This window comes from Clarias gariepinus, chromosome 3 (assembly GCF_024256425.1).
Source record: "Clarias gariepinus isolate MV-2021 ecotype Netherlands chromosome 3, CGAR_prim_01v2, whole genome shotgun sequence".
Classification (NCBI taxonomy): Eukaryota; Metazoa; Chordata; class Actinopteri; order Siluriformes; family Clariidae; genus Clarias; species Clarias gariepinus.
In genome coordinates this window covers 5,095,193-5,113,732 of record NC_071102.1, presented here as the reverse complement: position 1 = coordinate 5,113,732, position 18,540 = coordinate 5,095,193, and the positions used below count along the sequence as shown (strand labels likewise).

Genomic DNA, 18,540 nt, shown 5'->3' with positions numbered 1-18,540 from the left:
GTCTACGGGTCATTAATAGCTGCTGCCATGTTTAATGGGTTCAGGAAACACTGCTACACATCATGTCCTGTTTCATTAATCAGATTGCGCTCATCTCTCTCTGTCACTCCCCTCATCTCTCTCTCTCTCTCTCTCTCTCTCTCTCTCTCCTCAGCAGACTATAACTCCACATTAGCCCACAGCTCCAGTCCTAATTATGGAGCCTAATCTTTCTCCAGCAGCCCATGACACTCTAATCTATATTAGGTTAACTAGCACACCGTATATCCTCAGATAACGCCATTGTTCTGTGTGTGTGTGTGTGTGTGTGTGTGTGTGTGTATGTGTTCATATCAGTGGGAGTGTTTCCAGTAGAAATGGTGATCTGTGTAACTGACATGTTCATTAGACGTATCAATACATGTGTGTGTGTGTGTGTGTGTGTGTGTGTGTGTGTGTGTGTGTACTGTAGTGGTTTTATTACAGGCCAGTGTTCCTCTACTCTTTGCTCTAACTGAGCTCGCTGTGGTGTCTAATCGGACTGATCTGTCTCTCTCAGTTCATTCGTCTCTTATCTGCTTCACACAAGTCGAAAGTGAAAGTGATGATGTACCTGAGTTCACTCTGTCTCTCTCTGTCTCCGTCTCTCGTCCTCTCATCTTTTGTTTCTGTCTCTCTCTGTCTCTCTTCTTCTCACCTTCTGTTTCTGTCTCTCTCTGTTTGTCTCATTCTCTGTCTTTCTGCTTCTGTCTCTCCGTTTCTGTATCTCCCTTTGTATCTGTCTCTTGCTGTATTTGACTCTCTCTCTCTGTATTTGTCTCTCTCTGTATCTGTCTCTCTCTGTATTTGTTTTTCTGTTTCTGCCTCTCTCTCTGTTTCTGTCTCTCTGTTTGTTTCCGTCTCTCCCTTTGTATCTGTCTCTGTATTTGTCTCTCTCTGTATTTGTCTCTCTCTGTTTCTGTCTATCCCTTGATGTCATTCTTTCTCCCTGTTACTGTCTTTCTCACTGTTCCCATCTCTCATATTTTCTGTCTTTCTTTCTTCCTTTCTTTCTGTTTCTGTCTCTCTCTGATTCTGTCAGTATTTCTCTTTTTTTCTCTGATGTCTCCCTTCTTTCTGTCTTTTTCTGTTTCTATCTCTCACCTTTTCTGTTTTTCTCTCTCCCTGTTTGTCTCCCTCTCTCTGTTTTTGTCTTTCTTTTTCTGTCTCTCTTTAACTTGTTTCTGTCTCTCATTCTCTGTTCCCATCTTTCCTGTTTTTTTTGTTTCTTTTTGTTTCTCTTTTTCTTTTCACTGGTGATGTCCCTGTCTTTTTTGTCTGTTTTTATCTCCCTCTGTTTCTGTTCTGTCTCTCTCTCTATCTCTTTTGTTTCTGTCTCTCTTCTCCTCTCTCTTTCTTTCATTTTCTCTGCTTATCTCTCTCTCTCTCTTTCTCTCACTCTGTTTCTTTGTCTGTTTTTCTGTCTCACTCTTCTTCTCTTTCTCTTTCTCTCTCTCTCTCTGGTCAGATAAGTATTCAGATTTGTCCATTTGCCCTGCCCCTTTTAGACAAGCCCCTCCCCCTTTCAGAGAACAGCTACTTCATCTCATTTGCATATTAACTGTTTGGTTGCCATGGCGCCCGGGCCATTGAGGCCACGTGATTGTGTCAGCATGTGTCTGTTCCCCCTGCTGCTCACTGCCAGCACATTACTGCCACACACACACACACACACACACACACACTCTTTCATCCTGTATGCGTTGAAGCTGTTTTTTTATCTTAACAGAATACATTTCTTTATTCCCACTAACTCCATTTTCTTTCTTTCCTTTTTTAAAAAGATTATTAGAAAAATTAAGCTTGCTTTTCCTACACTCAGTCATGTTGTGTACCGAAAACAAAATCATTCCCTTTTTTTTTACTTATTTGAGATAATGTTGTCTGTTTCTGAGCCTCGGCCACTAGGTGGTGGAGACATTATGTATTTCGGGACGACCGAGCATCTTTATCCTTGTGTCCATCAGCTGTACTCGTCAGCACAGAGTTTTATTCTTTTTTTAAACAAACGGGGGAAAGTCATCCACATTCATGATCCAAAAAGGGTTAAGGTCGTAGCAAGGTCAGATATCTGAAATAGGTTCTTCTGCAATAACGTCCTTTTTACTCCATTACACTCCATTTCTCTGTAGAGTCTATGAGGGACACGTTATCATCACCACACTACATGCACCATGCATATGCTTCTGTGTATATTATTTAATTATATCTCTAATGACAAGAACAGTTTGATTGACGCGTCATGGTGTACGTCTGACTTTAGTACTATTTCAGACTACACAGAAAACTATGCTTAATTTCCATGTTATTGATTCACAATAAAATGACCTACAATTGTGTGTCCAAACCCAACGTATTCTAATATCAGGTACATCATTTAAAATCTAAACACTCAAAAACAAACAAGTAAAAAAAAAACATTTAGAAAGTGGCTCTGATGAAAGATGACGCAGCTTGTGCATGGAGAAATACGTGCTTCATTCTCTACACCCTTCAGAGCCTCTGTACAAACTTTACTCGTTTTGCATAGAGGCTCCTTTTTTTCACTTTGAAGGACACTGATAAGTGTTATCACTTAAAATATGCAAAAAAACTGTCTTATTTACCACCCCAATAAAATCAACATGAGCCATTCATCATCATATAAATGTAGGATGATTGACTGATGTGTTGCTGTTTGGAAAACTGGAAGCCCCGCCCCTTTGTGGTTAAAACTCGTTCTTTTTTAGCTGCCTACTTTAAAATTTAGGTTTCGTTCTCTGACTTTCTCCTTTTCTTTCTCAATCAGAATCGGCGGATAGGTTTATAGGCGAAGACTTGAGGCGCATGCATCTTTTCAAACTGCTGCTCATGCTGCATCGGAGCAGCCATAACTCACTCTAAGGAAACCGCTATCCGCCCCCTTCCACATACATAATCTCACGAGTGCACCTAATCAGCTAGTGTTGCTGAAATTGATTGGTGAAAAAGAAAATCGTCTCTTAAAGGCGGCTCGCGAACCAACTAGGTGCATACTGCCACCTGCTGTATCGGAGAGTGTAAATACGCAAGCATACTCGAATACAGAGAACGATAATAATAACGTGAATGCTAGCTGGTTTGGGAGTCGGGTTGGGGCAGTCTTTTCCTGGCATGGTACAAATCAGTCATGCCTAATGTGAAAGCTCTCTTAGATTCCTGTGTAGATGGCTGTTGCATCATTTGGAATCAAAACAAGTCCTGGGGTGCGCTTATATCCGGGGATTTCCATTTAACCGCCAAGTGTTTGAGTTAAAAAGCTGCATCCTGTCCGTTTTAGTTCAGATTTGTATTTTAGACACACTTTCTTAATTCATAGACCTGTCTTTTTCTTAGAATAGGAAGAATGAAAGTGGGAATTTTTCTAGCATCTGTATCTTAACCATGTATTTGGCTTATCTTACCGAATATTATGACTCTTGAGATTTTTGCAAATACATCACAAAAATATAAAAGTTATAATTTTTATTTGGGAATATGCACAACACTCATTATTTGCACGTAACTGGAACCGTTGCCTTGTATCACTTTGGTCAAATTTAACTGTAAAAAAAAAAAGAGAGCATGAAACATGCAATCGACATCTTTTAAATCATTGTACTGCATAAAAGTCACATTTTGAAAAGTGCTTCCAGGGTTTTAAAAAAAATCATTTTTAGGAATTAAATGCAACATACTTCAGAGGGATTTTTTGTTTTAACTAAATAAATATTTTAGTTATTGATTAATATACAGGTATTGGGATTTTTCTTCTCTTGAAGCGCATGGTGTTTATTTGATCCAAGGGTCTTGTCTGTATTGAAAAGGAGCATGCTGTATATTTTCCCAGACCACCACAAGATCTGTTTAGAGGTGGGTCGATTGGTTGGATAGATGGATGGCGGTAGAGAGGGCTGAGGAATAGGGCCAAACAACAGATGAGTTACAGTAGAATGGTGGATGGATGAATGGGAGTCTGATCAATCGTGCAGAGCAACATACAGTAGTAGATGGATGAATGAAGGGATAGATGAAGGTGTGTGTGCAATGCTTAGAAAAGACCTCACGTTGTGGAATTCTCAGAAGGAACTGTAATAAAAATAGATGCATATAGCACAAGATGCAATCCAGTATATTTAGGGTTAATTTGTGGACGTTAATGTCATTAACGGCGATGCTAGCCCCCTCTGCTGGCCCACGCGCTCTCATAGAGAGAGAGAGGGAGAGAGAGAGAGAGAATTTTTAACGACATCTCTAATATTCATTGCATGCATTTTGATGCGTCGCCTTTTTTTGCATTGCTCCGTTTTCCGCTCGCGCCCCAGAGGACCGGAACGACAAAAAAGGAGGAGAAGAAAGGGGAAAAAAGAAAACGACGCGCATCCCTCTCACTCTTTCTCTCTTTATATACTACATAAAAACAGATCTGTTTGTTCTTATCCGAGATGATGTGACGGGGAAAAAAGGAGGAAGAAGTAGAGGAGTGTAAAAGTGCAGGCCGCGTGTGTGTGAGAGAGAAAGAGGGAGAGAGAGAGAGAGAGGAGCGCGAGACGGAGCGGAGCCGCACGCGGCAGCATGACAGAGCAGCGGTCGCGCGCGTTGTTGTTCTCGGTTGCTTCCTCGTTTTTCCGCGGGTGTACAGGAGTGTGACCGCGCCAAGGCCGGCTAGGAGAGGAGGAAGAGGAGGAGAAGAAGAAGAAGGAGGAGAGACCTGCTGGGGAGGGAAGGAGAGAAAAGAGAGAGGGCGCGAGCGAGCGCGTGTAGCGGAGAGACAAAAAACCCGGCGGAAGGACAAGACTTTTTTTTTTTTTTTGGAAGGGACAACAAGATGTCGGCGGTGAAGAGACCGAGAGGACGGGTGAGTGAGTTGGGGAGTGGATGGATGGAGAGGGGGGGGAAACAATAGAAAGAAAAAAGAGAAATTTGGAGAGAAAGGAAGAGAGCGCGCGCGAGGGCGCGATGGGCTTGCGCTCTGGGGGCTCGCGCTGCAACCTCGCGCGACGGCCGCCATCTTGCGCGCTAAGCCGCTCGGCGTGTTAGCATGGCGGTGTAGCAGCAGCGCGTTGCTAGTGCTAGCGTTAGCATACACACACACACACACTCACACGCGCGGTGTTGGCCAGGCCTCGGGGTGGCAGGCTAAGTAGAGGTTCCCCCCTGTTTACCCCTCTTCTTCTGTTCCTCTTCCCCCTCTCCCTTTCTCTGTGTCTCTCCCTGATAGCTCGGGTGCTAATCTAGAGTGTATCATTCATCACCGGTCTCGCGCGTGCGTTTATACAGTTTCTGTGTGTTGTAACGCGTTATAAACAAGCTTTATTTGTCTTCCCTTTTTCATTTTATTCCCCCTTTTCGAGAAGAGAGAGAGAAAAAAAGAAAGAAAGGGGGTGAAATCACTGCAGTGCTGGCAAGCCTGTAATTTCAGTTATTTATAGATGTGTTACACAGCTGCAGTGCTCCCACTCTGGTGCACACTCTCTCTCTTTCTCTCTATCTATCCCATTCCCTTTTTCATTTTCCAGTTAACTCCCTCATTTTCTCCCTCCCTCTGTTTCTCTCTCCCTCCCTCCCCCCTGTTATTTCATATCCCATTTTACCCTTTCTTTCCTGCTCATATTTTCCCTAAAATGGATTAACATATCTCTCTCTCTCTCTCTCTCTCTCTCTCTCTCTGGGTATGTCACGTGACTCGCCTTATGCAGGCCATGTTTATCCTCCACATGAATTACTGTTTATTTCCTCTCCTCCTTCACCTCCCCCTCTTATTGTTTCTTTGCTTCTAGATAATTCCCTTTATTTCAACATCAGAATCAGGCCTCGGCTCAGGTGTGTGTGTGTGTTTATAGGTGCTCCATTTTCTCCTCTCTTTTCGCTTCTCTAAGCTCTGGATCTGTGTGTGTGTAATGAAATAAAGGCAGTCATGTATAATTCAGGTTATGATCGTGTAGCAGGCCGGGGCATGCTGCCGACTCTATTATTCATGCCGGAATGGTTGACGTGCTGTCTGTCCGTCTGTTTTTTTTTCTTTCTTTCCTTCTCTTTTAAATTTTTTTTTTATCCCTTTTACTTTTACCCCACCCTGAAATCACATCTCAACCCTTCAACCCCAAAACGACGAGGGCGAATTCATGCGACTATTTTTAATACCTCAGACGTAACAGACACACTCTTATTGTGAGCAGACATTCCCAGCCCCCCTGACCCCCTCAGTCCAAAACAGGAGATTTGTGCTTTAACCCTTATTTCTTCCTGTCATATGTATATGTGTGTGTGTGTGTACCAGAATTGGCAATGTTGCAAAACAGCTGCAGCTCAGATTTGTTAAAATTAAAGATCCCTTCTTGTTTTGTTCCCCCTAAACCAACCTGCTTCTGTAAACAGGGAGCGAGAAGATGGATTTATTTTTTTTCTCTATCACACAATTTTTTTTACCAATTAACCTGTTCCACCAGTGTGTGTGTTTTTCGTTTCTTTTTCTCCCAGTCTCTCCTAGTTCTTCCTGCTCTTCTTTCATGTGTTGTCTCGTCACTTCCGTACACCATAAGACATGTCCTGGTAATGTTTTGACTTCTGTTCACACATAAGCTCTCCTAATATTTGGGATGTTGTAACGTTCTTTTAAAAGCAATAGATTTGATGCCGATATGTTGTACTGTTTCAAACAATTACGTTCGTCTTTTTTTCTAATATAGACTTGATGATATAAATAATAACTGTCTTATTGTTGTTTCTTTTCTTTGTCTTTCGTGTTACTTTTTTTCCTATTTTCCCCCCATACACTTCCTTTCCCATTTTCCTCCCTTCTATTTTTCTTTTGAATGGCGAATGTAATAAAAACAAGTGCAAATCAAAGCAAATCTTTTTAATACCTCAGACGTTGCAGACACTTATTGTAAGCAGTTATTTTTTCCTTCCTCAGGCCGAACCAGGAGATTTGTGCTTTAACCCTTTCTTTCGTGCATACCAGATTTAAAATACATACCAGAATTGGGGATGTTACAAAATAACTGCAGCTCAGATTTCTAAAAAAAAAAAAAAAAAAAAAAAAAAAAAAAAATTACGTTTCCGTCCTGTTTCTCCCTAAACAATCCACTTCCCAAAATAATGAGCAAGAGGATGGATTGATTTTTCTGTACGCCGGAAAACGCTTTACCCATTAACACGTTCCTTCAGTGCGAGTCCATTGTCCATTTCATCAACACGTTTCTTATTTCTGTTGCACATTTTCCTATAACTCTTCCTGCTCTTCTTCTTTCATGTTGTTTTGACATTTCCTTACTCCAAGACATGTCTCGGTGATATATCTGCTTCTGTTCATGAGCTCTCCTGATATTTTGGATATATATAACCTCTTTTATTTATTTATTTATATTATTTAAACTCATTTTTTTTATATAAATTGAAACGAGGGTATTTGATGTCGGTATGATATGCTGTTTAACTATTATTTGCTTCTTTTTTATGTTTTTTTTTTTAATGTTTCCGCCCTTATAATTAGACTAATATTAGACTTTATTACACATACTATAACTGTTTCTTTATTCTTTATTGCTTTCTTTTTTTTCTTCCTCTTACCTTACCTTTGTCCGCCCCCCCCACTTTTTTAACTCCTTTCATAACTTTTTTTCATTACCTTCCCACTATACATCATTTCTTTCCTGTTTCCTTCCTTCGCTTCCTTTTTTTTAAGTTGCTTTCATTTCTAATCATAATCTTCTTTCTTTTTTTTTCTTCTTCTTTCTTGGTGCTTTATCTCTTAATCACTAGTCCCAGTAACAATTAGGGCTTCTGTTCTCACACCAGTTGTCCTGATATCAGATATTTTCCTGTAGATCACGGCCACATGTTTTCCTAGGGTTGTGCTCCTGCTTTAATCAATTTCTTTTAAAGTCTCTCGTGTGTGTGTGTGTGTGTGTGTGTCAGGGTTGTCCAAGGTTTAATGAGCAGCTGTTTGGATGTTAATGGACTTCTGTTAATATAAGAAGATTTGTATTTAATTGCCTAAGTGATTTGGTCTCTAGTTCAAACGGTTCATTAAAAGGACTGCAATTCACACAGGTCTGTCTCTGTATGTCCTTGGGGGTGGTTGTGTGTGTGTGCGAGAGTCAGGATTGTTATGGTTTTACAGCTCGTCACGGTGTCTGATCGGACGGTTAACACACCGTTAGCAGATAGCACTCTTAATGCAAACTTCCTGTTTTTGGTTTATTTGTTTGCTTTTTTTTTTTTCTTCTTGTAAGTTTATCACACGCGCTTACACACACAGTTTCTTTTGAATTCCCATGTAATCACGTTACAGCAGCCTAAGGTTCTTTTTAACTCCAGTTTAGGATTGGAGTCGTTTTTCTTAAGAAATTTTCCTCACCTCACCAAGAGATTAAATGAGATGATAAACAATTAATGAAACGGCAGAAAGAACGAGAAGAAGAAAGAGGGAGGACGAGTTTCTAACAGGTTGTGTTTTTAATGTATGAACTTGGATGGTTAGGAGATCACGCTCTGGTCGCAGTGTGCATCTATTCTTACATCCACATGACCAGCATCACTCGCGTAAGCATCTGTTCCTGAAAGTACCGACATTATAAACACAACACAGCTGGCAAAGCAGAACGTTGTCATATTGTAAGCCAGCTAGTATTTCCTGTTGTACACACACACTCTTTGTGATGGATTTCCCAAATCACTGTCTTTATGTTAAAGATTCCATTCCTCCATTGCTGGTTTGCTTGTATGAAGTTGTACATCAGATCACCTTTAAATACATTGTCCGGCGTTTTACACACCCGAGTTTGTACACATGAGCGTTCCTATACTTTGGATCAATGTATTTTTTTCCTTAATGCTTAATAAACAGCTCTTGGATTAATAAACAGCTCTTAGACGATTAAACAATTACAGAAAGAAAAAGCAAAAAAACACCACCACGGTGACCAGGACTAGTCTTTCTTATTTTGTCTAAGCGGTATTGCAAGGAATCGTATTATTATTATTATTTTTTAATCACAGAGCGCACACTCTTAGTTTATAACAACAACAAAGTAAATACTGACTGTTCTACCCCCAAAAAATAATTCTGGAAAAATTCAGAAGGAAGAACATTTAGTAACAATATATTTTTTTAAATACAGTGAAACCTCGGATTGTGAGTAACGCGGTTTGTGAGTGTTTTGCAAGATGAGCAAAGATTTTTAATAAATTTTGACTTGGGAAAACGAACAAACTCGGTTTACAAGTATCATGTATCACGCATGCGCTTTTTGTTTTGATGCTAAGCATCACGTGATCACAACAGAGCCAAGTTTTTGCTCTTTTGCGCTGCGGAATTGTGGGTAATCGTCTTCCCTGCTGGGTCTTAGTGCACATCTCTGTCTGGTATAATCAAAATTCATGCACGCGTGTACTGTTTACTATAACACTGTGACCACGTGTGTGTGTGTGTGTGTGTGTGTAAAACATCCTTTATTTTGTGTTTGTATGCATGTGTGTACAGCGCGCATGTAAAGCAAAAGCAATTTTTAGACAGGTTAAAGATCCATTTTTTCTCTGTGCTCAAGGCTCAGCCTCCTCTTTGTGTCTGTGTGTGCGCGTGTCATTGGACACCGTGCCCCACACACAGACCCCTCATATTTTCGCCTTCACAGACACACACAATTCGCGATTCTTTTTAAAGGTAAAGTGCAGGTTAATTTGTTTTATTTTTACTTTTTGTGTTAATTATTTTAATTTTTTGGGCTGTGGAACAGATAATTTAAGTTTCCATTATTTCTTATGAAAAAATAAAATTTGGTTTACGAGTGTTATGGAATACGAGCCTGCTTCCGGAACGAATTATGTTCGTAATCCAAGGCTCTTCTGTATATATATTTTTTAAATACATGGCGAGATCTCGGCTTTCTCATCCCAACCTTGTGTTATTGTTTTTTGTAAATACCTGCGATATCGTAACTGTAATATTTTAACTTAATCGTGTAAGGAATTTTCTCTGCGTGAGTAGTGAGCGTGTGTGTGTGTACACACCATTCCCGCTCAGCAGCTGCTCACAGGCTTAGTGTGTGTTCCAGACAGAACAAGCTGTGTCACTTAGCTGTAGTCTGAGGGGGGGGGAAACAGGGAGGATTTCCAGAGGTTTTAAAGCTGTGTGTGTGCGGCATCTCCGATAGCTCCACGGTACAACCGCCGTCTTGGGTGTAAAACTCCTCCACAGAGAAGATGCTGTGTTTCACCCCAGAGTTTTTCTGATCCTTTTTTTTTTTTTTTCTTGGCCGAGTCCAGAAGAGACAGGAAGGTTTCTCCCCTCTGCGCTGTGAGGGTTTTTGTCTGTTGCTCTGAAAATAAACCTGTTACAGACATTAGATCCTCAGTATGAGGTCTGAAACATACCTGATCGAGACGGTGCTTTCTGTTCCTGCTGCTGTACATTACAAGTGAGAGACTACCTGTATCGAATTCCCTTACAAGAGCGTGAGGGAACACACACACACACACTACACTACAGCAGGTTTACGCAGAATTTAATTAGCGAAAGGAACACCGTGTTCCCTCCAGGCTTGTTCTTCACAGGTGGGAAAATGGCACGGTTCAGCCAGAGCGATGCTTTAATACTGATCTCCTCAATAATGTACGTCACAGTGGATGTTTCGGTGATGACGTGGATGCTGCAGTGTGTGTGTGTGTGTGTGTGTGTGTGTGAATATATACTGTTGAAAGCAGTCAATTTGATGCTAATGTTTTTACACAGTTTTGTTTTTCCTGTTTTTCGTTCAATTTAGCTTATTGTTTTTCTTCCTGTTTCCTTTCTGTTTTTCTTCCGTACTTCCTTTTACATTTCTTTCTACTTTCATCTCTTCCTCTATACATCTTTTTTTGTTTCTTTCTCAACTGTTTCCTCCTATTACCTCGCTACTAATTATTTTATTGGTTCGTATAGTGAATTGTGAAAATCGTGCCATGAAATACCCTGTGACACTGATATGGCAATAAACCCCAATGTAAACAAACCAAAGAAAACACGTTTGCATGAATTACAGTACATACAGGGGTAACATTGGTATTTTAAATTATAGCACTGTGGGAAACGCATCAATATAATACTGTACTGAATACGGGTTTACCTATACATTCTTTTTTAAATTTTTATTATTATATTTTTTTTTAAAGAGTAATGTATGAAGCTGAGTTTGAGAAGTGTTTTGGGTGTTACAGGGTTTAATCTATAAAAATAGGTATCGTTTTTGACAATCTAAAATTCATGTTTTTTTTCACGATTTGCAGGTGCTCTAGGAACGAATGTAACCTCAGCAGATTTTAGGGGTCGACTGTGCTTCATTTCCTTTTACATTTCTTTTCCCCCTTTGCTTCCTATAATTTTTTTTGTTGTTGTTCACGTCCCTTTCTATTTCCCTTTCTTCTTCTATACTATATTTTCTGGAATTTTCTTTGGTGGGTATCTATCTATCTGTCTATCTATCTAGACTTTCTTGTTTCCTCCCTTTTTCATCTCTTTTTCTATATACATTATTTTCCAATTCCGTCCCTTACTCCTTTTTTCCTTGTTTTTATACATTTTTCTTTCTTCCTATTTCCTTCTTCTCTCTACTCTCATTCCTCCATCGATACATTTTCTATTCTTTTATATACCTTTGTGTATCCTACTGTTTCCTCTCTTATCTCTTGTTCTCCCTTTCTATCTTTTCTTATATCCTTCTTTACCCATTCTCTTCTCCTTCCTCTTTAGAGAAGAGAATTTCATTTCCCTTGCTTCCTTTCCTTTTTTTGTCTCTAATTTTTCTTTCCATCCTGCTTCCTGTTCCTTCTTTAATAAATTTTTCTATTTCCTTCCCTTCTATATTTCCTTTCTTGCTTCCTCCATTTTTCTTCCTGTTTTAAACCCCGTCCCTTCTTCCATATATTATTTTAAAATTCTTCCTTATCTTCTTTTCCTACTTATTATATTTCCTTCTTACTGCATTATAGTCAATTTTTTATTATTTTCACTTTTTTGTTTTTTTTTAAAACAATGAACACTGAAAAACACTATTTCATTCGTTTAAGGTTGTTGTTACAATAATCAAAGTTTAAAGTTGTCTTTAAGCGAGGATTTTTATGCTTGCACTCACACCTTCTTTTTTTCCCCTCCCTCAAGCCTCCGAAAAACACTAATGGTTCAAGCAACCAGGCCCGACTGGTCAGCCCGCCGATGAAGAGCAGTTCCTCCTCCTCATCTTCTTCGTCGTCCTCTTCGTCTTCCTCGTCCTCGTCCTCTCACTCGTCCTCGTCGGAGAAGCGCGTCCCCAAGCGGCTGCAGCAGATGGACACGGCGACGCCGTCGCTGGAAGATAAACAGCAGAAAGCCAACCGCATCATCTCAGAGGCCATCGCCCGAGCGCGCGAGCGCGGCGAGAAGAACATTCCGCGTGTCATGAGTCCTGAGAGTTTCCCCAGCTCGTCCCAGCTGCACAAGCGCAGAGCGGGATCCTCGAAATCCAAGGTGAAGAAGGGCTGCAAAAGCGCCAGAATCAAGTCTCCCAGAGAAAAGCAGAAGAGTCTGATCAAGTAAGAGCTTCCCCTCTTTCTCCTCCTCTTCCTCCTTTTCCTCCTCTTAATTCATTACATGTTCAGTTCCTGTCGTGTACCAACGTGGAACGAGATGCTTTTGATTCCTGAGACGTTTGGTTTAAGTGGATTTTATGCTGCAAATCGTTTAACGAAGCAATAGCGTGTGTGTGCGGCTGAAACCGTGCTCTTAGAAGTCTATGATCCATTAATGAGACATGCAGAGAGAGAGAGAGAGACGGAAAAGAGTGTGCAGAAATGAGGCAAAAATCATTCGTGCATGGCGAACACCGAAAAATAATTAGCGAATTAAATCATTAAGTGAATTATTTTGTGTTGTTTATTGCAATCCGTGGTGTTCTCCAGAACTGTCAGGGGGATAAAAATTACTAAATATGCTCCAAGCAGAACACAGCGTGATCATTTTACTTCATGCCGCCCGAGTCGATACAGGTCGTCACCGACTTACAAACATCCGAGTTAGGAAAAAATCAATAGACACTGCAGTGCAGCAGATAACAATATTTACAATTATATAGAATATTTTCAGTGTGTAAGTGAACGTATAAAATGTCCAAAATCTGGTATATTGTGTGTGTGAAAAATAAGTCGGTCTTACCGATTTCGATGGATCAGTCCTGGAGCACGATGATTAGCAAATGTCTGTCCTTTGAAGCAGTCCTGGGAATAATCCTAATTTCAAACGTTCACAGTCTAATATGGTGGAAAATAGTTTTGAGACAAAAATGGCGTTCGGGATTCCTCTCGCGATTTAAAGGTTCAGAAACGACACGCGTGATTTCAAGTGTGAGATTCCTTACCTTAGGCGCCAGTATATGATGGCATTGTGGGGAAAGGCGACGAAGATTCAGTTGAATGGATTGACATTGTACTGTATATTCGAGTAAAGAACGAATCTGACTTACAAACGAGTCTCATTCCAGGAGCATGTTCGTAAATCGAGGACTCGCTGTACGCTGGTTGTTTTTTTATGCCCCTGAGTCAGTTCACTGTTCATTTCGAAAAGGGTGAATCAATCCATGGTTTACTCTTTGGCGAGTCGAGTCACAGTCCAGACCACTTTCTCTGGTCAAAGCCCCACATCATTTCTCAAAGCCGCGGTTTTGATTTGGTTTTAACTGAGCGCGACTCCACAACCCTGAAGCGAGAACACACTTGGCTTAATTTCAGGGACTCGACACAGACGAGCACACCGTAGCTGAATCTTGCACTTCGTCTCTTATGTGTGTGTGTGTGCATGTGTGTGTTAAACTCCTGACATTTCTGGTTGGTTGTATTTGAAGGTTATCTTTCTCCTCTTTCATCTATTCACTCTGTTGTGTTTCGCTCTCTAACGTCTGAAAACGAGCTTCAGCCAAAATCCTCTGAATAACAGGAAGCCCTTATACACAGCTGTTTAGGTCTTGCGCGGGTAATTGATAGGAAGCAAAAGCCGTTTGGGGTCAAATCAGAGATTAGGGCCTCTCTCATCCCCCCGTCCTCCTTCTAAATTTGGTTTTTGGTCGTTCAGCTGTTTAAAAGCGCACGAGATGGTAAGAGTAAAGTTCAGGTCTGTTTACTGTCTGCTAAAGACAGAGTGACAACGGAGGAAAAAGAATATAATTTTGAAATAATTCCCCCACCAACCCCCCCACCCCTCTGCTGAACCTGAACCTATTCTGACTTTACAGAGTTGTTCAGGTGTGACACCGGAGCGATTTACTTTCCAGATTGTAGTGTTTTTAACCATAAGCCTGTCCAAAAGTTCACACCACGCATATGTCAGATTTCGTTCCTATCATCTGCTCTCTCTCTCTCACACACACACACACACACACACACACACACACACACCTGAGATATAAACGTCAGCGCACTGCAGTCAGGATTAAGACTAACGGAACGAGCCAAGAGAAAATCAGACTCTGAAGCGGATTTCTTTGTTCAAACAGGCGTTCCTCACGTCTACAGAGCAGCACTCGAGTGTGTGTGTGTCCTTTAAAAAGTCAACAGTGAACGCTTATGTAACACTCGAACCTGACGAGCCATACATGGACAATAGTTCATTGAGTTTATAGATAAAAAAACAGGTTTTATACTAGAAAGCAGCAGTTTTTTTTTTTTTATTTAATCTTTGACATAATCTTTTTTTTATTTTATTTCTCCGTCATTTCTCTCCCTCCCCCTCTTTCATATAATTTAACATTGCTTATTCTTTCCTTTTCTTACACCTAATTCCTTTCCTTACTTTTTTTTGTTTTTTGTTTTTTCCTCTCTTGTATATCTTCACCTTACTCTTTCCGTTTCTTTGTTTCATTTCTGTTCTCTTTCCTTTTTTGTTGTTTCTCTTCATTATTCAACCTTTTTTCTCTTTTTAATATCCTCAGCTTAGACTTTTATTTCCATTTTTTTCTTAATTATATTTTCACCTCCCTTTGTTCTTTTCATTTCTTCTCTTTCTTTACCTTACTCCTTCTTTACCTATTTCTTTCTCATGCCTTTCCTTTCTTTTTATCTATTTATATCCTTATCTTAGTTTTCCTTACCTGTCTTTTCTGTTTTATTTTTAATTATCTGACCTTATTCTTTCTCTTATTTCCTATTTCCTTTCTCCTTTCTCTTTTATATCATATCTTTGCTCTATTTTCCTTTTCTTTTAATTCTTTTTTTTTTTCATTACTCTTTCCCCTACTGATTTTCCTCCATTTTCATGTCCACATCTTACTCTTTTTCCTTTTCTTTTACGGTCTCTTTTCCTTTGTCACTTTTTCCTGTTTCTTTACTCTTTGTATCCTCACCTTACTCTTTTCTTTTCTTTGTTTCTTTTTCTCATCCTGTTTCTTTTTCGTTTCTTATCTTTTTGTTTTCATTTTCCTTTCCTTTACTTTCACTTTCCTTTTTACATTGTTTCCGTTCCTTCTCCTTCACCTTACAATTTCTTTTTCTCATTACTTTCTCTCCCTTTTTCTTTCTTTTTCGCAATTTTATATTTAATTTTGTTTTTGTCATGTTAAAAATCCTTTTTACTCATTAATTAGTTTCTTTACTTATTTCTTTAATTCCATTGTTTTATCATTTTCATCTTACTATTTAATCTTTAGATTTTTTCTTTGCCTTTTACGGTCCTTCCAGTTTTCGGCCCCTTGTTTAGAGATCATAAGATTTGATTCATCAGATCAGCTCCAGATCAGACGTTTAACACATTTGTAAAGTGATGTGCTTGTTTGTGCGCTTGTGTAGTTTAAGCGAGGTTTTCGGTCCAAATGTGAGTGGATGAGGATAAAACAGGTCTTGTCCATAAGTTGAGGCTCAGGTCGAGTAGAGGTGAAAGTCCTCCTGTACATACAACGGCTGTGTGTTAGGGAGAGAGAGGGGGCTCTTCACTGACTGTGGATCAGTTTTCCTTTTTTAGTCTTCTCATCAGCGTTATTATCAGAGGGGTAAGTTCTGACCCTAGATCAGTGTTGACACGCGACATCGTTTACAGACTGGCGCTCTGCTCCAGGACACACCTGTCAGGAGGAACCTCAAACCTCTAATGACTGCCATCCTTCTCATTTTACACTTAATTTTCAGCGATCTGCCTCAAAAACCCCATCCCCCGCTGTTTGTTTATTTATTTATTTATTTTATTCACTCTTTAATATGAGCGATGGCCCACGCAGCAGGGTGAAGTAGAGGAATCGGGTTTTGACCCGGAGGCTTTAGATCTGTATTAGCGCCTCTCTGAAAGCTCATGCAGAAAAGTCCAGCACTTATCAGTTACCTCATTTGGAGGCTCTTTGCGATATTAAAGCAGCATTTATACAGGGCATGCGGTGTCTGAGTTTCTCTCAGCGATCTCCAAAGTAACGTCGGAAGCTATTTTAGCCACTTTCCTTTCAGATACTGATCCTGAAACCTTACACATCAGCCCATATTCAGATCGAGTTTTTTATTTGTTTTCCTTTAAAAGCTAATAGACATTTATTTATTATTATTTTTTTTTTAATAAACAGAAGAAATGAATCCATAGCTTAAAAACTGGACTTAGCGTTGAGTACTAATGCTAAGAGTCAGCGTTTAGATTTTAAAACTCCCAAGTCGTCACGGAAGGTCTGATTGGCTGAGATTAGCAAATTCTTTTTGATGTATTGTTGGACTTTTTAACTCGTGAGAATGATCACAACGGAATATATATATATATTTAACTGAGCTCGCCGGGTCGATTTAATTGATCGTGCAGTTGAGTCAGTCTTGTTGATGGTTTAATTTAATTGGATCCATTTGTCGGTTTTCGATTTGGGGTTGATTTTAAACTTTTTTTCAGCAAGCGGTAAATTCTTGTTGTCTTCAGAAAAGAAAAATGCTTTAATTGATTGTATCGCTTCTTTTTCACCATAGGTTTGTGTAGTTGTACAGCGCTGCCACCAAATGGATTGGAAAGTTTAGCGGAAGGACAAAAAAAAACTTTTGTATAAGACATGACGTTTAAACAATCAAGAACAGAACAAAGTTACACAGCATATTACACAACATTCCAGTTCATATTAGATACTTTTTAATTTTTTTTTAGTTTTAATACTTGTAAGAGGTGTAGCTGAACGAGACGAATCGGACATTAAACATTAGCACAATTGAGTCAAATTAAATTGAAACCTGTGTGGACGAATTAGATAAATGTTTGTAGATGTTTTTGTTAAGCTCGTTAACACAGAATAATCGTAATTTCTTGCTGCCGTTTTAATTTTTTCTGTTATTTACTATATATTAATATAAGGTGATCTTTAGCAGGTTTAAAAAAAATAAATAAAAAAAATTTCACCTACTTATGTATTCGTACTTGTGAAAAGAGCAAGCTCGAGCCGAAGTTACAGCATAAAGATAGTGACTTGCTCTAGAAAAGTCTATAAAGACTAGTGTTGGGTATTAAAATCCGGGTGACAAGGTCTTAAAGTGTTGGTGTATTTCACATCCAAGGATTCCGACACCGCGAAGTGCAGGACAAATGTCTTTTACCAATTGCGTCAAACCTAATCAAACATGCGAGGACGCAAGGGATGTATTTAAAAAAAAAAAAAAAAGCAGAGGGATATGCACCGTGTGGATGTCTCCTGTCAATGTGGCCGTCCTCCGCCCCAGTCGGACCAACACTATCAGAGTCAGGTGGCGTATTTTCACCAGATAAGGTGATCTGGCAAAATAATGGTCTGTCTACGAAAAAATTGGGTGAAATTCCCAACCTAGGAACGACTTAGGATTGTTTCTTTTTCTTTGTTTGTTAAAGCCATGGATTACAGCGCTCTATCTCAGACACTATACTGGCTCGTCCTGACCACCTGGACTTGGTTTTGTCCCTCATGTTCTGCTGGATTTAAATAAACACTCGAGCACCGTCTATAAAAATCGATCTCTCTCTCTCTCTCTCTCTCTCTGCTATCTGAGAGGACGCCGCATCGCGCGCTTTATATCACAAGGCCAAGTATGAACATATTCAGCATTCCAGGAAAAAAAAAAAAGGCAGCGGGTGTGAAATTTCTGCACAGACTTGCCAGCTATGGTAAACAAATTAGCTGTGTGACTGACCCAAATACTTCAGCTGCAAGCTGCACAAAAGCCGAGCAGGATGCGTGTTCCGGTTGTGCAAGGCAGATTTTTTTTATTTATTTATTTTATTTTTAGATAGATGTGTTTTAATTTTACACCCCCACACGCTCTGTGTAAGAAGATCAGCGTCGAAGCTCGTTCTGTGCACGATAAAATACAGTGAAACATGGAGGAAGTGTACAAGAGTAGAGGTCGCACTAGATACAGATTGAGTTATATATATATATATTTTTTTGGTATTTTTTAAACCTGCAGTTTTAAAAGTCTAACTGACAGGATGTTGTAATCCAATTTCCTGTTGCAGCAGAGTAACTGTGCTGTACGATTGATGGCTTGGACCTCGAGTTCAGGGTTTGACATATCCAGATTTTTTTTCTAAACACTAAGCGA

At 39.7% G+C, this 18,540-nt stretch overlaps 1 protein-coding gene across 9 annotated transcripts in view; it reads left to right on the top strand.

Annotated features, from left to right (window-relative positions):
* The window catches only part of chd9 (chromodomain helicase DNA binding protein 9), a 100,914-nt gene that overhangs the window by 32,956 nt on the left and 49,418 nt on the right, over positions 1 to 18,540 (top strand). For 8 of the 9 annotated variants that reach the window (XM_053493385.1, XM_053493384.1, XM_053493387.1 and 5 more), the window contains one exon: positions 12,155 to 12,564. In XM_053493385.1, the coding sequence (XP_053349360.1) occupies positions 12,155 to 12,564 (410 nt within the window). Of the gene's footprint in view, positions 1 to 4,299; positions 4,874 to 12,154; positions 12,565 to 18,540 lie in introns of those variants that run through there. The other variant, XM_053493388.1, reaches the window with a different exon arrangement.